This window comes from Petaurus breviceps, unplaced genomic scaffold (genome assembly GCF_028583685.1).
Source record: "Petaurus breviceps papuanus isolate PSGF00001 unplaced genomic scaffold, PetGlider_PUasm1.0 91133, whole genome shotgun sequence".
Taxonomy (NCBI): Eukaryota; Metazoa; Chordata; class Mammalia; order Diprotodontia; family Petauridae; genus Petaurus; species Petaurus breviceps.
Genome location: NW_027187419.1, coordinates 84,885,186 through 84,903,906, shown reverse-complemented (window position 1 = coordinate 84,903,906; position 18,721 = coordinate 84,885,186). Strand labels below are relative to the sequence as shown.

At 35.6% G+C, this 18,721-nt stretch overlaps 1 protein-coding gene across 28 annotated transcripts in view; it reads left to right on the top strand.

The window, feature by feature from the left end:
* BAZ2B (bromodomain adjacent to zinc finger domain 2B) overlaps positions 1 to 18,721 on the top strand; it is a 376,035-nt gene that overhangs the window by 264,059 nt on the left and 93,255 nt on the right. For all 28 annotated transcript variants that reach the window (XM_069079736.1, XM_069079735.1, XM_069079731.1 and 25 more), the window contains one exon: positions 10,197 to 10,407. In XM_069079736.1, the coding sequence (XP_068935837.1) occupies positions 10,197 to 10,407 (211 nt within the window). The remainder of the gene's footprint in view (positions 1 to 10,196; positions 10,408 to 18,721) is intronic.

Here is an 18,721-nt window from a genome sequence, read left to right as displayed (position 1 = left end):
AAGTCCAGGAGAGATCATTTAAAAATTATTGGACTACCTGAAAGCCATGATCAGAAAAAGAGCCTAGAAATCATCCTCCAAGAAATTCTCGAAGAAAATTGCCTTAATGTTTTAGAACCAGAAGGCAAAAATAGAGGTTGAAAGAATCCACCAAACACCTCCTGAAAAAGATCCCAAAAAGAAAACTCCTAGGAATATTCCTAGAGATCCGGAGATCCCACATCAAGGAGAAAATATTACAAGCAGCCAGGAAGAAACAATTTGAATACTGTAGAAACACAATCAGGAAAATACAGGATCTGGCAGTTTCTACACTGAGTCATCAAAGGGCTTGGAATATGATATTCTGGAGTGCAAAGGAGCTGGGATTAAAACCAAGAATCACCAACCCACCAAAACTGAGTATCTTGTTTCAGGGGAAAATATGGTCATTCAGTGGAATAGAGGACTTGCAAGCATTCTTGATGAAAAAATCAGAATTGAATAGAAAATTTTACATTCAGATACAAGAAACAAGAGAAGCATGAGAATGTCAACATGGAAAAGAAATTATGAGGAACTTATCAAAGTTGAACTATTTATATTCCTGCATTAAAAAACAATAATTGTAAATTGTGAAACTTTTCTCAGTATGAGAAGAGTTGAAGGGAATAGAAATGTATATATCTATATATTAATATGTGTATATATACACACCCATAGATATATATATGTATATATAGGAGGGTTTATGGGCATATGAATGCATATGTGAGTGTGTGTATATGCGTATAAGTATACATAGACAGAGGGCACAGAACCAATTGAATAGGAAGGGATGATACTTAAAAGGTGAAATTGAGAGGTGTGAGAGGAATATAATGAGAAGAGATGGGGAGAGACAGTATGGGGTATATCATCTCCTATAGAAGAGGCAAGGGAAAACTTTTAAAATGGAAGGGAAGAACAGGAAGGCAAAAGGTAATGAATCTATCTACCTTATTCTCATTGAATTTTCCTTAGGGAGGGAATGACATACACACTAAATAGGGTATCTCACTGTACAGGAGAGTAGGGTGGAAAGGGATGAGAGCGGGGATGATGGAAGGGAGGGCAGGCTGAGGGGGAATGAAATTGGAAGCACCCACTTTTGAAAACGTACAGGATCAAAGTAGAGAATAGAACAAGTGGGGGGTGGGATAGGATGGAGGGAAATATAGTCATTCTTTCACAATATATCCACTATGGAAATGTTTTGCATAGCTACACATGTACAACCTCTATTGAATTGCTTATTTTCCCAGTGAGGGTGGTTGAGGAGGGAGGAAGGGAAAGAATCTGCAATTCAAAGTTTTAAAATGAAATGTTTTTAAAAAAATATATATATATATACAATTATTATTTTACATGTAACTAGGAAATAAGATATACGTGCACTGGGACATAGAGATCCACCGTGCCCTACTGGAAAGTTGGAGGAGGTATGGGGGAAGATATGAGAGAGAGCAGATTGGGGAAGGGATATTCAGTGGGATCGCTGTTTTGGGTTGGTGTGTAGGGGAAAAATGGGGAGAAAATTTGTACTTCAAAATCTTGTGGAAGTGAATGATGTAAACTACAAAAAAGAGAGAAAAGCTAAAAAAAACTTTATTGTTCTTGGGTTGGGTTTTTTTGAGGGGAAGGGGTCTGTGTTTTCTTTTGTAACATGGCTAATATGGAAATGTATTGCATGACTGCACTATGTCAAATTGCCCTTCTTGAAGAGGGGGAGGGGGAAAGAATATAGAACTCAATTTTAAAAAATATGTTAAAAATTTTTGTTCATTTGAAATTGAGAAAAAAACAGTGAAATTTTAATGTAAACTAAAAGAATTTATTGGACTCCCTGAAAGTCATGATTTTGATAAAGAACTGAGATACCATGTATCAACAAATTTTAAAGGAAAACTATCCCTATATCTTAGGTCTAAATAGTAAAATAGAAATTGAAAGAATCTACCAGCCACCTTCTAAAAGAGATCCCCAAAGTGAAAACTCCCAGGAATATTATAGCCAAATTCCAGAGTTTTCAGGTCAAGGGGAAAATATTATAAGTACCCAGAAAGAAATCATGCAAATATTATGGAGCAACAATCAGGATCACATAAGATTTAGCAGCTTCCACATTAAAGGAACAGACTTGGAATTCCAAAGGCTTGGAATATGATATTTCAGAAGACAAAGGAGCAAGAATAACCGACAAGCACAATCGAGTATAATCCTTCAAGAGAAAAAAATGAATATTTAATGAAAAAGGGGATTTACTTCCTGAAGAAATAAACTTCTTCTTATTGAGAAGACTTCCTGAAGAAAAGGATACAGCTTAAGAGGAAATTTGACATTCAAACAGAAGACTCAAAAGAAACATAAAAAGGTATGAAAGTGTCGTCATTAGAGACTTAATAAAGTTAAACCGTTTACATTTGTATATGGCAAGAAGATCCACTTAACCCCTAAGGTTATTAGGACAGTTAGAAGGAGTCTGTAGAGAGGGCATAGATACAAGGAGATTATGTTGAAATGATCCCTGCTTAAAAAAATGTAGGTACAAAGAGAAGGGAGAAGTAGATTGGGAAAAAATTTCTCACATTAAAATGGTTATATGGTAAAGTGGAAAATGGAGAAGGGTAGCAATGTTTGAACCTCACTGTCATCAGAATTGGTTAAAAGAAAGAAGAAACACACACACACATACCCCTTCAGTTGGATATAGTAATGTGTTTTACCTAATAGGAAAATAGTATGGGGGGGATGAAAGATGATAAAATAGTGGGCACATTAAGGGAGAAAGTTATCAGAAGCAAAACAGACTTTTGAGCAGGGACAGGATAAAAAATGAGAGGAGAAACAGAAGAAAATAGGATGGAGGGAAAAACACAGTAAGTGTGAATGTGAATGGATGAGCTCACCCCTAAAACAGAATCAGATTGCAGAAGGTATTAGAAAGTAGAATCCAGCAATATATTGTATACAAGAAACACACTTGGAACAGAAACACACAGTGTTAAAATTAAGGACTGGGGAGTAATCTGTTATACTTTAGCTGAAGTAAAAAAGCCAATCATGATCTCAAAGTAAAATAAAAAAAGAGAACTAGTTAATATTGAAATATTTTATCTTTTATTTTTTTTTCCAATTACATGTAAAAACAGTTTTTAACTTTTGTTTTTTTTTTGCAATTTTAAGTTCCAGATTTCCCTCACACCCTTCAACTACTCCTTCCTTATTGAGAAGGCAAGCAGTTTGATAAAGGTTATACATGTACAGTCATGCAAAACATTTCCATATTAGTCATGGACAAACAAAAAAAGAAGGTAAAAAACCCAATATGCTTTGAACTGTTTTCATATTTCATTAGTTCTTTCTCTGGAGGTAGATAGCATTTTTCATCATAGGTCCTTTAGAATTTTCTTGGGTCTTTGTATTGCTGAGAATAACTAAGTCATTCACAGTTGATCGTTGTACATTACTGTGACTATATAAAAAAATATATATATATATATATATATGTTTACAGTGTTCTTCTGGTTCTGGTTTACTTTACTTTGTATCAATTCATGTGAGTCTTTTCAGGTTTTTCTGAAAACATCCTGCTCATTATTTCTTATACCACAGTTGTATTCTATCATACCACACTTTGTTCAGCCGTTCCTCAATTGATGGGCATCCCTTTAATTTCCATGTCTTTGCCACCACAAAAAAGAGCTACTATGAATATTTTTCCTTCTTATTTTTAATCTCTTTCAGATACAGATTTAGAAGTGGTATTGCTAGGTCAAAGGGTATGTACAATCTTGTCTCTTTTTGGGCATAGATGCAAAGTGCTTTCCAGAATGATTGGGTCAAAAATAGACCCAATTAAGAGAGATAATCAGGGAAACTCCATATGCTAAAAGGTATAGATAATGGAATAGTATAAAAAAATTTTACAGCAACTTTCTCAAATATATAGGGAACAGAGTAAAATTTGAACAAATAAGAGCCATTCCCCAATTGATAAGTGATCAAAGGGTATGAACAGGCAATTTTCAGAAGAAGAAATCATAGCTATCTATATATAGTCATGTGGGAAAAAATGCACTTAATCACTTTTGAGTAGAGAAATGCAAACTAAAACAACCTCAAATCTATCAGAAATGATAAATGCTGGAGAGGATGAGGGAAAAATATACTAATGAATTGTTGATAGAGTGGTATACTGGTCCTACTACTCTACAGAACAATCTGGAACTATGCCCAAAGGGCTATACAAGTGTACATAACCTTTGATCCAACAATACCACAACTACTCTCTGTACCCTAAAGAGATTTTTAAAAAAGGGAAAATAGATATATGTGTACAAAAATATTTATGGCAGCACCTTTTGTGGTAGCAAAGAATTGAAAATCAAGGATAGACTCATCAATTAGGTCATGGATGAACAAGTTTTGGTATATAATCTTGGTGGAATGTTGTTGTGCTAGAAGAAATGATGACAGGGTAGTTTCAAAAAAACATGGAAAGATCTATAGGAACTGATTCAAAGTGAAGTGAGAAAAACCAGGAGATCATTGTGCATACTAACAAACAGTGTTGTAATGATAAATAACTGAAAGACTTGATTACTCTGATCAAATTGAATGATTCAAGACAGTTCCAAAGGACATATAATGACAAAATGTTATAAACCTCCAGAGAGAGGACTGATGAACTCTGAGTAGAAATTGAGGTATAATTTTTTGCTTTCTTTGTTTTATTTTCTTGTGCTATGGCTAATTATGGTGCCACTGCAATATTTACAGAGCCCACAATCATGATAAAGACCATGACTATAAATATCGCATGACGTTCGATCACAAAATATACCAAACTCTCTAGATAGAGGATAGAACTGAAACTTTTATTCAAATACCAGAAAACCAAATCCCAAAACCAGTAAGCTGATTGCATCATAGTACGAAGTACAAGAAGCCATAATAACACTGAGAGCCACAGCATCCTTCAGCCTTTCCACAAACCAATACAAGATCAATATATACTCACAAGCCTATCTGACTCCTTGCCTGAGGTCATCTCTCCCCTTCTTCTCTGACTAGCTTCCTGTGGGCTCTGCTTCCCTTCCTACCACAGGCTCCATCATTCAGCCTATCAGGGGGCAGAGTTTATCTTCACAGCAGGGAGCTTCCTGTGGGCTCTGCTGCATCCTTCAGCAAATTCCCTTCATCCCAGGCTCCATGTGATTACATTCAGCCTATTAAGGGGCAGAGTTTATTTTCAAAGCAGGGGAGGTCTTCATATTCCCCCCTACATCTGTTAAGGGGTAGGGAAGATCTTCAAATTCCCATTCCCTTTACACTAATATGGAAATATATTTTGCGTGATTTCACATATATAATTGATATAATATTGTTTGCCTTCTAAGTGGAGGAGGGGTGGAAGAGAGGAATAGAATCTAGAACTCAAAATTTAAAAATAAAAAAGTCACAAATATATAAACAATATATTTGACAGTCCTTCTTAGATTTATCCTACTTTAATCTGAAACTTTAAAATAAAGTACTATTTTTGCCAACAAAATCTCAAATGGGATCATAAAAATCAGATGACTGAAACAGCTGAACAACCCTCATTATTCTCCTTATGCAGTTCTGTGATCCAGCCAGAATGGTCATCTTGCTACTTCTCACACACAGCGCTCTTTCTTCCTTCTAAGTGCCTTTAAGTGACTGTAGCTCATACCCTCCTGCAAACTCATTGTATAAGAAGAGTTTGGTAATCCACAAAGCTGGCTAACACTGTAACTCCCAGACGTCTTTTTTTTTGTGCTCTTCATATACTTGTACAAGTATATATTGTCTCCCCAGATAGCATGTAAGCTCCCTGAGGGCCAAGACCATTCAATTTTTGTGTTTGTATCCCTAATATCTATCATAATATGTAGTTGATGCTTAGTAAATGCTTTTTTGATGATTGAAATGACTCCCATGGCTATTTCCTCTTTTAAGATGTAATCCATTTCACTTTTTGTGATGTTGTTTGGTGCTCACCAAGTCCACTGTCTTCTAGTTCTCTTAAATAAAGTGTTCATGATCTATAGGCATGAAACATCTAAACCTATAAACATTTTGTCCTTTTAATTATTTAATAATGCATCTTTTCCAATGTTGTTATCACTACCCTCCTCCACCTATATTGAGGCAGCTTAGACTAGTGGATAGAGTGCTGGCTAGACTTGGAGTGAGGAAGACTTGGATTCAGATATTGGCAATACATAGTGATGTGAGCCTCGGGCAACTTTCCAGGACTAAATTATAGACAGGTTGCAATCCACATTGGTGCAGAGAATTGCCACATTGATGAAATCGCAAGTCCTTAATGTACCTAGCCTGTGCTCATCTTTTGCACTAAAGTCATTGATTACCATTGCATATATTGTCTTGGACTGGAGGATCTTTTCAAGTTCTCATAGAGTTTATTTATATGTTCATGTTCTAGTGGTTCACAAACTTAAATTATGTTCAGCTTTTTTTAAAATCAAGTTGTCTACCCTTAACAGAAAACATTCTAGCTAAATATAGATTGCAGAAACAGCATAACTATGTGATTTCTGATATAAGAAATAGTTTTCCTTTGGACATCCAAATCTATTTAAAAAGTTTATTCACATATTTCTGAATTATAGACATTATTGTTTCTGCTTTCTCTTAGTAATTAATAATATCGATTAATTACTTATATTTTTCTTAGTGATTATTTTATATAGTTAATAAATTGTAATTTAAACAAAATTGCTTGAGTAGACTAATCAATTCCAGGAATTAGAAGATACCTTAACAAATAGTTTAGTACCTCTACTTTATACCTTAAGAAATAGGCTCAGAGTGGCTAATTGAATTTCCCATGGGAAGTGAGGAGTAATTGACAGAGTGGAAGATAGATTTCTGGTCTCTTAGCTCTGAGTTCATTGTTCTTTCCATTAAAACTTAATGTCTTCTTGTTAAATTGAGCCTTAAATGAATGACACCATGTTAGAGTGAGAAAACATATACATTAAAAGTAAAAATAAAAGTTGGGGTAGAAGAATGCAGTATTTCTCATTCCCTGATTTCATTGTAATGCACTCACTCCTGCCACATAATCTCAATGTATGATGGGGAAAAAATGACAAATTTGGAATCAGAGAACTTGGGTTCAAGTTCTAAATTTTCCATTTCCCAGTGTGTCACTTTGGGCAGGTCCCTTCACCTTTCTAGTGATCAGTTTCCTCATTTGTAAGGTAAGAAGGTTCAAATAGATGAATCCCTTTTGACTTTAACGCTTTAATCCTTTGATTCTTTCTTTGAGTTAAGCTCAGTTGACCAAGGATTCTGTGAAATAATGTGAGCTCTCCCTAAATTTAACTACAAATTTAGAGCAAGAATGGCAATATTGATGATGGTTTACCTCTTGTAATTTGACAGCTTTTTGGCTAAAGATAGTATTTAAGAAGCAGCTAGGTGGCACAGTGAATAATAGCACACTGGCCCTGGCTTCAGGAGGACCTGAGTTGAAATCTGGCCTCAGACAATTGACACATTTACTAACTGTGTGACATTGAGCAGGTCACATAACCCCAATTGCCTGCTTTGCCTTACCTCCCCCTCCCCCACAAAAAAGAGATAGTATTTAGAATGCCAGTAGTAAAATTATAGATTTTTAGGATGTCTAGGAACTGGATGGTGCATCTGCCTTTCAGAGCTTTTTTCAATCCTGGTTTAATCAGGTGGGGCTAAACAGAACCAAGCTCCATTTTGTATTTTATTTTTTGCCTTGTGGGTTTCCAAACCTAAGTGGAATTAAGAATATCCTATTGTGAATGTCTATGTTTTTCTGATATTTGTGAGCTAATAATAAGTTTTTCATTTTCTTTTCAAAATGGAAATCTTTTGAAATAAATATTAATTTATTTCTTGCATATCCTTGAAAAATTAGAAATGTTTTAGCACAATAGGATTTTCACATCTCTGAGATAAAAGATTTTGAATTTATTCCCAATTTTCTTGAACTATCTGGTTTGCTCTTTTCTCCCTCCCGTTTTTTTTTTTTTCCAGATTTGGGGTTTGGGTTTTTTGTATTCCATGTATGATGCTTTTAGTCAGAAAGTACTGTGTATAATTAATATAGAGTACTGAATTTTTTTTTTTGCTTTTTTTGAGGGCAGTTGGGGTTAAGTGACTTGCCCAAGGTCACATGGCTAGTTTTTGTGTTAAGTGTCTGAGGCTGGATTTGCACTCCGGTCTTCCTGACTCCTGGGCCAGTGCTCTATTCACTGTGCCACCTAGCCACCCTTAGAGTACTGAATTTTAAATACTAAGAATGAATTTTAAAACAACAAGCGACTTCATAATTTGACTGAAAAAATTGTTTGTGCCTATGGTTTATGTTCAGTTTTTGCTATAAACGGCTTTTTCCTATTGGTTTGCTAGCTGGGTAAAATATAACTTTGTACAAAATTGTATCTCTAAAAATAGGAAGTAGCTTCCAGTAGCTCCTTCAAAACTTGGCCTAAAATTGATTTTATTATTAATAAAGTAGTTTTAAAGTGGAATGTAGATTGGTTTACAGTCTGTTTTATTGGACTCTTTCTTCTACTCCAAGCACCACAAATGTCACTTTTATATTTTTCAATTTATGTGATGCATGCTGCCTTGGTACCTAAGTGCATGATACAAAAATGAAAACCTAAACTAATCAAAAGCTTCCCATGCTGGGGAGCATAAAACTGTTGTGATGGCTTACCTCTCAGGGCTTTATAGCCTCAAAATGCTTTTGGTACAGCAACTGTTTATATTGACTTTATTTTAAGTTCAGGTAAAGAATTCTCATAGTATTCAGAATTAATTTCATTTTGTCTTCTGAAATTGAAAATTAATGAAAAGAATCAGAGTAGAGATTGTCTTAATATATAGACATAACTGGATTAATTGGTGTTTTGCTTTGCACAATCCCCTGCCTAGCAGAGTCTTTGATGGGTTTTCATCAGTATGTGATGGTTCACTTTAGAAGTAACTCTATCTGCCATTTTCTAAATCACTTATTAAAAAAAACAACAACCTTAGATTAAGAGAGAGACTTACCTATGATTAGCACAAGTAGATCAAACAACTACCCATACCTAATTAATGGCAAGGGAGACCACCCAATATGAGGTTTCTTTCATGTCATCTAAATGAAAGCTATCCAACATTTGAAATACAGAGTGATCTATATTCAAACGTAGATGGAAGGCTTACAGAAAATTTAAAAGGCTGTAAGTTTTTCAGTTTCTTTTTCAGTGATGCCTTGCACAGTCGGTTGCTCACAGTGTTAAGAATTTAAGATTGCTCTTTAATTCTGGTTTGCTGAAATAAATTAATATCCTCTGAAGGTTTTATATTATACTTATTTTAAACAGGACATCAATAAAGGAATTCATCCCTTAAAAAAAAAAACTTAATCAGTTCAGGAGAAAAACTAAGTAAAACCATTAAGAGTCCTCTTGAAAATATCACCTCTCTTTTATCTGAGCATTTCACTTTTTCAGGTTTTTTTTTTCCTGTTTTATGCCAACCTGAGAAGAGAAAAAGGATGAGAAAAAATGATTCATGTCCCTTTGATATAGAAATAAGTTATTGATATATAAATAAGTTATTGATATATTTGATTTTATTGAAACCTACAAATAGGAGAAAATCAGTGCTAAGGGGTTTGTCTTTCACAATATTGTAGTTCCTAAACTACCATATAGTGGTTCCTAAACCACTCTTCCTTTAACTTTCAGTTGAACTGGTAAGCTAGAATCTTCTCATTCCCCATAATTCTTAAACATATTGATGTGTTTGAACAGCCAGTGCTACTGATGCTGTTAGAGTAATCACACTGTTGACAAACTGCAGCAAATCAATTCAACCAGGAGTTACCTTCACGGTGTTTGGGGAGTTTATTTAAATAATATGTGTAAGCAGACTCCAAAAGCAGAAATAATTATGTATGATCTGAAATATAAACTGTATAAAATTGTTTTCAGTTGTGTACATTTGAAAATTTCTGTGAAATTACCTAGCTCTGTCAACTAGCTGGATTTTGTATACCTAGACATATTGCTATTTTTTACCTACATATATTGGTATTTTGTGTTCATTTTGTTCACCATATATTTCTGTAAAATATTAATTAAAAGGGAATGCAGTGGTGTCTTCTGAAGGAAGAGGAAGTCGTTCCCCGAATCAGGGCAATGGAAGGTCGTAGAGGACGACCGCCCAATCCAGATAGACAGCGTGCTAGAGAGGAATCCAGGATGAGGCGGCGCAAAGGTCGCCCTCCAAATGTTGGCAGCAGTGAATTTCTTGATAATACAGATGCCAAACTCTTAAGGAAGCTGCAAGCCCAAGGTAAGGAATATAGTATATATGACTGAAATTTTAATTTAGTATGTTTGAAAAGTTACCTACTTTTTGAAGGCAAGTATTTTTTATATCTTTACCTTAGTACATTTTGTATGTGTGTGAGCTAGACTTGGGATTGTAAATTTAGCTCTGCATCCGCATCTTCTTAGGGTGCTACTTCCAGTTTCCAAAGAGTGGAGAATGTGGAAGAGAAAAAGCAATCAGAAAATAAGGATTACCTACTAGTAACTGGAGTTCTTTGATTGGGTAATCTCCTTTTAAGAGCCACTCTCACAAACACCCTGCCTTGTGTGCTTAGAATATGTGTCCCAGCCATATAATTCAAATTACAGAGTTGGGGGTCAAGCTACTATGGCTTGCACAGGGAGGGAATCGACCAGCACTTGGCACATGCTACAAAGCACGTGCCAACCTTCTGGAAATTCTCATTTCAACAGCTCCCGATTCCTTGAGGTGGTACATGTGAATAACTCCAATATGTATGGATCTGTGGAGTAAATTTTCAGTCAGAGAACTCCCATTACTGGTAAGTAACCCAGTCTTTTAGTTTGGATTCTTGTCTAGTCCTCTAAAATAGTTTTATTTGAGCTTTTACAGGTAGTTCTCTAATCATAATTACAAGGCACACTTGCTCTATATTTTTTTCATAATACCCAAGTAGCCCAAGATTAGAATCAAGAAGTATTTTAAGTGCATCAGAGGATATTTCTCTGTGACTGGTGCCTTCTTATCAAGCTGAAAGAGCTCATAATGACATTGGATCTAGTTATGATTCTAAATGATATGTAATGGCTATTATGATAAAGGAAAGATTTTCATGTCATCCCTGACATATAAAAAACTAACTGAAATAAGCATTTCTCTTCTGGGATTTTAATCCTCAGTCAACAGAAATAATATCAAAGATTTCTGATAACATACATAAATGTTCTCATATGTACAATGTATATATACATGTGTATATACAATGAAGTTTTATAACTAAAAATTGAAACAATCATGGGATTTAATTTATCTTTAATAAGTATTTCTAAAAAAATGATCTTCCATCCCTAACTAAAACCAGATTGTTGAGGGAACCTTTAAAAAAGGTTCTTTAAAAAAAAAACTCAGTACCCTTTAGAGCATGGACTACTTAATTTTGTTCTACCTATTGCTCTAGTATAGAAGTTTTATCACTTTGTTTATACTTTATTTTAAATTATTTCAAGAAAGCATATGCCTTAACAAATGAGCTATTAGAACAAGTAAAAGTTAATACTTTGACAAGTATAAATGATGGGGAAGTGCAAACTTTAGTTTTCCATTAGGTAATTAGGCAATTGTATATTATGAAGGATGTGTGAAAGGATGGATGGTGTGTATTGATGGTTTGCATAAATTGTATTATGCAAACTTAAGATATGCTTCTGCTTGAAACACGGATGGACTTTACCTTTTACGCTTAATATGCCTACATATTATTATTAAGTATTTAAATGATCCTGTTAGATAATTAGAATAATATTCTTAAAATAGAGACAAAAAGTAATTTCTGTTAGACTATAAACATTTGCGTTGCTTTGTCCTAAATCATTGCCTTGCACAGTGTCTTGCAAACCATTTTTTGTATTCTTTGTAATCCTTGTAAAATATGTGTGATGGTGTTTAATGCCTTTTTTGGTAAGAATTAAATTTTAAGCAGTATTTAAGACTGTTGATTTTTTCCTCCTTGACACTTCATTCTGTTTGGGATTCAATGACATGATGTTTCTAGTTTTTTTTTTAAATTTCTGACCAATCCTCCTTTTCCTTCATTGACAACTTTTCTTATCGCTAACTCCTTAAAGTAAATGTTATGCGACACCCTATTCTTGGACTTCTTTCTTCCCTCTTTAATTTCTTCCTTGGTAACCTAATCTCCAGTGTTTTATTTATATGGATGATATCCAAATTTCTATTTCCAAACCACATTCCCAACCAAAAATTTCTATTGGTTCTATCAATCTGAATGACCCATTGGTATTTCAAATTTGTGTCAATTGGATCAAGGATATATTCTCATCATTTCTTTCCTTGCTTCCTATAAAGGTACTCAGTTTTTCCTCATCCCTTAAAAACTTCCACCTGATTCTACTTTACACCTCAAACTGTTATTCTAGGTATCTCCCTTTCATAGACAAACTCCTATAATATCACCTCCATTTCTTTTCTCCCCATTCACTTCTCTACTGAAACTGCTTTGTACAAGGTCATCAATAATTGCTAGATCCTCTGGCTTATTCTTAGACATCAATCTTTTTTTTTTTACTTTTCTGTAGCATTTGGTATTGTTGATGCACTCCTTCCCCTGGATATGACTTCATTGTCCTCCTCCCTGCCTGACCATTCCTCAATCGTCATCTGTGGCCTGTACCTGAACCCATGGTATCATCACAGGCTCTGCCCTTTTGCTCTCTGTACTTTCTTTTGGTCTCTTATCTCTAGTCAGACAGCTACCTTCCTAACTTAGGCCCTTATCACTTATCACTTATCCTAGACTAGTGCTGTCAACCTCAAATAGAAAGTGGGGGCCACTCCCTCCAAGAATAAGGAACCCTGTGGGCTTCATGTTGACATTTTAATCTGGTTTAGGCTGCACAGCTTCATGTTTGACACCTCTAAACTAGACTATTTTAGGGTCCTTCTAATTGTTTTCCCTTCGTCTAGACATTTCCCTCTCCTACTATCTCTAAATAGTGGCCAAAATAGTCTTCCTTTGTCTCAGAACTTAGCGTTTCACTCTCCTACTCAAACATCTTTGGCATTTAAAGCCTTTTAGTCTGGGTCCAGGCCATCTTTGGAAACATTACATACAGTTCCTTCTTATGACTCTACATTCCAACCAAACTAGTATTCTTATTACAAAATTCAGTACTTCCCATACTTTTGCAAAGGTTGTTCATATACCTCAAATGCATTTTTATGCCATTTACAATCTGTAGCTTTCTTTACAAGTTAATGTACCATATTCTACCAAAAAAACCACAAACAAACCCTTTTCCTGATACCCTTGATTTTTAAGGTTCTCTCCCTCCTCAAACTGTCATATATATTTTAAATTTGTTTAAATGTTATATGCCTCCCACAACATATAACCTCATGAAAGTAGGCATACAAATACAGAGAATGAAATTATTGTAGAAATCATATTGTACTTTTCTTTCTTTATCAATTAGCACATTTTAGAATATAATGATGTCTGGGTTGCAAAATCAAGGAATGCTTCTGGATCTATGTTTTTAATGAACATCTTTCCCTGATGCTGACTTTTGTATTACCATGGTTCTTCTGACTTATCATTTATCATATGGCCCCATAAAGCAGCTTCAGAATAGTTCAACAAACAATTAATACACCTGGTCATGTTCAAGGAACTGGTGAATATAGAGATGAAAAACAGCTCAAGTTGCTTAAAGCCCATAAGATGCATATATAGATAATTATCACAGGTAATGTGTGAATAGAGAAAAGAGATTTAGATAAACTGTTAATAAGAAAATTCAAGGAAGGAGGGAATTTGCATCTGGAGAATTAGAGAAAGGATCATTTATGAGGTAACATAAATTGAACCTTTTAGAAAGGGGAAAATTTTGAAAGGCAGAGATGAGGAAGGGGTACATTCCTGATATTAATGTATATAATAGTTAAAACATCAGAAAACTGCGGGTCAGTAAGGGAGGATACACTTGTAGCATTTCTAGAACAGGCTACACCCTAGTGTAATGGTGACTTAGGCTCCTGAGGTCTTACTGACGTCTTGTTACTTTCTACTTAAAATGGAGCATAAAAATAACTAACCCCCACCATCAGCTCCAGTCAGAACAATAGGTATTAGAGGAGGGGTAACAATGGTCTTTGTGAAACTGACAGCCCTCTCATGAACCATCAGTTTGCAATCTTTTTTGGATGCTCTCTTATCTTTTTTTGTATGTCCTCTTGAGTATTTTCCCTGAATTTAGTCAGCAGCATCCAAAAAGTTACCTATCCAATGTTTGAGGTACTTTTCATGAAGCTTTTAGTTTCTTGAGTTGGAAGAATTTTTTTTAAGAATTGAAACTATTTTAGCACTGTCTTTTACATAGATGGAATACAATTATATCCTCTTTTGCAATATTAGTGTTGAGGAATAGGTAAAATAAACACCATGAATTCTAAAACAACTAGCTCTGTCACAAGGGTACAACTTTATAAGATCTTAGTTAAAATCTCAGAGCAATCAAATCTGCTTAATATTTAAGCTATTGGTGCTAGCAGATGCTTGACATGATTAATTAGTACAGTGTAAGAGTGTTGATTTTGTTTCTTGAACTTCCAGATTTACCACATAGTAAAATCCATGCCACTGTAATGTCCTGGGTTCTAAAGCTCTACTGAAAATGGCAAGCAGCACGATAGAATGTCTGGTTTAAAACAACTTTGGTCAAGATTTTGCTAGAAGAAAAATGCAATTCCCTGCTAGTTATCAAATGTGTTAACCTTTCTTCTTGAGGATAATTGGAATGATTGTGATGTTGTCTTAGAAATCTTGTGATATTTCTTCTATAATTCCTTGGTCATAGAGAAGCTCAGTGCTGATAATTAATCAGTCCCTCCCTTATATGTGTGAAAAACCTCAAAGGTAGTCTGTTGGATTTAGGAACTTTACCATTTTTAAAAAATTAAATTTTTTGTTTATTTTTAGTTTACATCAGTCATTTCCACAAGATTTTGAGTTACAAATTTTATCCCCATCTTTCCCACCACCACCCATCTATCCACAACCCCAATACAGCAAACCCACTGTATAACCCCTCCCCCAATCTGTTTCCTATATCGTCCCCCATTCCCCTTCCGACTTTCTGGTAGAGCAAGACTGATTTCCATACCCCAGTTCCTGTATATCTTATTCCCAAGTTGCATGTAAAAAAATAATAATTTTAAAACATTTGTTTAAAACATGTAAACATTTTTAAACATTTTATTTTACAACTAGATTCTTTCTCTTCCTCCCTCATCACCCATCCTTACTCGGAAGATAAGCAATTCAATATAGGTTGTGCATGTGCATTTGTACACAAAACATTTCCATAGTAGATATATTGTAAAAGACTGACTATATTTCCTCCATCCTATCCTGTCCCCTTCTAGTTCTATTTTCTACTTTGACCCTGTCCCTTTTCAAAAGTGTGTGCTTCTAACTGTCCTCCCCCCAACCTGCCCTCCCCTGCATCCTCCCTCCTCTTATCTTCCTCCCCCCTACTCTTCTGTAGGGAGAGATACCCTATTTAGTGTATATATCATCCCCTCCCTAAGTCAAATTCAATGAGAATAAAGTTGACCCATTCCCTTTTACCTTCCTGTTCTTCCCTACCATTGTAACAGTTATCCCTTGCCTCTTCTATATGAGGTAATTTACCCCATTCTCTCTCCCCCCATCTCCTCTCATTATATTATTTTCTCACCTCTCAATTTCACCTTTTAAATATCATCCCTTCCTGTTCAATTGATCCTGTGCCCTCTGTCTATGAATGTCTGTATACATATATACACACACTCCCATATGTATTCATATGCCCATATACCCTCCTATATACATAGACATGTATATATACATATATATATATATATATATATATATACACACCCATTTATATTCCCTTCAACTATCCTCATACTGAGAAAAGTTTCATAAGTTACAATTACTGTTTTTTCATGTAGGCATATAAATAGTTCAACTTTCATAAGTTCCTTAGGATTTCTTTCCCCTGTTTACCTTCTCATGCTTTTCTTGTTCCTTGTATTTGAATGTCAGGTTTTTCTATTCAACTCTGGTTTTTTCATCAGGAATGCTTGAAAGTCCTCTATTCCATTGAATGACCATATTTTCCCCTGAAACATGATACTCAGTTTTGCTGGGTAGGTGATTCTTGGTTTTAATCCTAGCTCCTTTGGTCTCTAGAATATCATATTCCAGTCCCTTCAGTCCCTTAATGTAGAAGCTCCTAGATCCTGTGTTATCCTGATTGTGTTTCCACAATATTCAAATTGTTTCTTTTTGGCTGCTTGTAATATTTTCTCCTTGATCTAGGAACTCTGGAACCTGGCTATAATATTCCTAGGAGTTTTCTTTTGGGGATCTTTTTCAAAAGGTGATCGGTGAATTCTTTCAAGTTCTGTTTTGCTCTCTGGTTCTAAAACATCAGGGCAATTTTCCTTGAGAATTTCTTGAAGGATGATTTCTATGTTCTTTCCCTGATCATGGCTTTCAGGTAGTCCAATAATTTTTAAATGATCTCTCCTGGATCTATTTTCCAGGTCAGTGGTTTTTCCAATGAGATATTTCACAGTGCCTTCTATTTTTTCATTTGTTTGGATCTGTTTAATAGTATCTTGATTTCTCATAAAGTCATTAGCTTCTGTTTGCTCCAATCTAATTCTGAAGGAATTATTCTCTTCAGTGAGCTTTTGAAATTCTTTTTCCATCTGTCAAATGCAGCTTTTTAAGGCATTTTTCTCCTCATTGGCTTTTTGGGCCTAATTTTGCCAGTTGAATTAATCTATTTTTTAAGGTATTATTTTCTTCAATCAAGTTGGTTGTCTTTCTTTTCATGATTTTCTTGCATCATTCTCATTTCTTTTCCCAATTTTTCCTCCACTTCTCTTACTTGATTTTCAAAATCCTTCTTAAGCTCCTCTATGACCTGTAATCAATTCATATTTTTCTTGGAAGCTTTTTGGAGCTGACTTTTTTGTCTTTCTCCCGTTCCATGATTTGATCCTTTTTGTCTAAAGTTGGATTGCTGTGCCTGCTTTGCTTCCTTTGCTTTCTCATGTTGCCACTCAATTACTTGACTTTTGAGCTTTTTGCCACAGTAGAACTCTGCTTCCAAAGGGGGGAGCTTTGTCCCAAATCACTGGGGTTTTTGCAGCTGCTGGAGCTATTAGGAGGGCACCATCTCTGCATCCCCCACAAACTCTGGCTCACTGGTCACATACCTCAGGACTACCACCCAAGACCACAATCCAGATCCAGGCAGGTTAAAGCAAGAGTGATTACCCTCTGAATGTTCACTTGGCCCCACTATGATCTGCAGGCCAGGAGCTCTGAAGGAGCCATGTGGAGGCAGCTGCAGGGCCGCTGTACCTCTGTCACTTCTATCTCCAGGGGCAGAGGCCAGACCCACTCCTCCATCCCCCCCTCTCCCTAGTTCCAAGAGAGTTCCACACTGACCTCTCACTTTTTCTTCAGCATTTATGGGCTGGCAATTCTGGAAACCTCCACTGCTGCTGGTGATCTACTCTCCCAAAGTCTGCTGCAGCTGCTGGTCCGAGCCACCCTTGGGCTAAAACTACAGGCTCATGCAGGGCTGGGCTTGGCTCCCAGTGTGTTGTGATGAACCCTTACTGTCCACCTGCCAGGCTTCCTTCAATGGGAGATTTGTTTCTCTCTGTCACTTTGTGGGTTATGTAGCTCTAAAATTTGTTTAGAGTCATATTTAATAGGTATTTGAGGTGGTTATGGGGAGACCTCACAGAGTTTTCCTGCTTCTATGCTGTCATCTTGGCTCCGCCCCCAGGACTTTATCATTTTAAAGGAAATAACTAGGTCTATATTGTTACACATTATTTGAGGCTATTTATAATGGAGAAAGGTATTTAGGTGATAATTGAATTATGATATCTAACTCTTTAAGATTATCTTGCTCCTTGTGTGAGAGTTGAGCAAATTATAATTCTGTAGTACTTCATGAAATCATATGCATTATGGATGACTTTACAAAAGCCTTGAGTTATAAAGCTGCCCTAAGTATCTTTAGATGTCTTTGGTCACTATATTGTGTCCCGTGTCTCCTTCTGAGAGAGAGAGAGAGAGAGAGAGAGAGAGAGAGAGAGAGAGAGAGACAGAGAGAGACAGAGAGAGACAGAGAGAGAGACAGAGAGAGACAGAGAGAGAGAGACAGAGAGACAGAGAGAGAGACAGAGACAGAGACAGAGAGACAGAGAGAGGAGAGAGATGTTTATATTACAAGACAAGGTTCTATAGTCAACTCTTTCATCAGTACTATAAAGGATTTTTTTTAAAGATATAGTGTACTTTTTCAGATTTATTCCCATCAAAATGGCCAACTAGTTGTTGCTCTTGAACACATCATTTTATCTCCTATCTCCATGCCTTCTATTTCTTATTTCTGTGGTTTCAAAAAGAATTCTCCACAATGACAGACAGACAGACAGACAGACAGATAGATAGAAGATAGATAGATAGATAGATAGATAGATAGATAGATAGATAGATAGA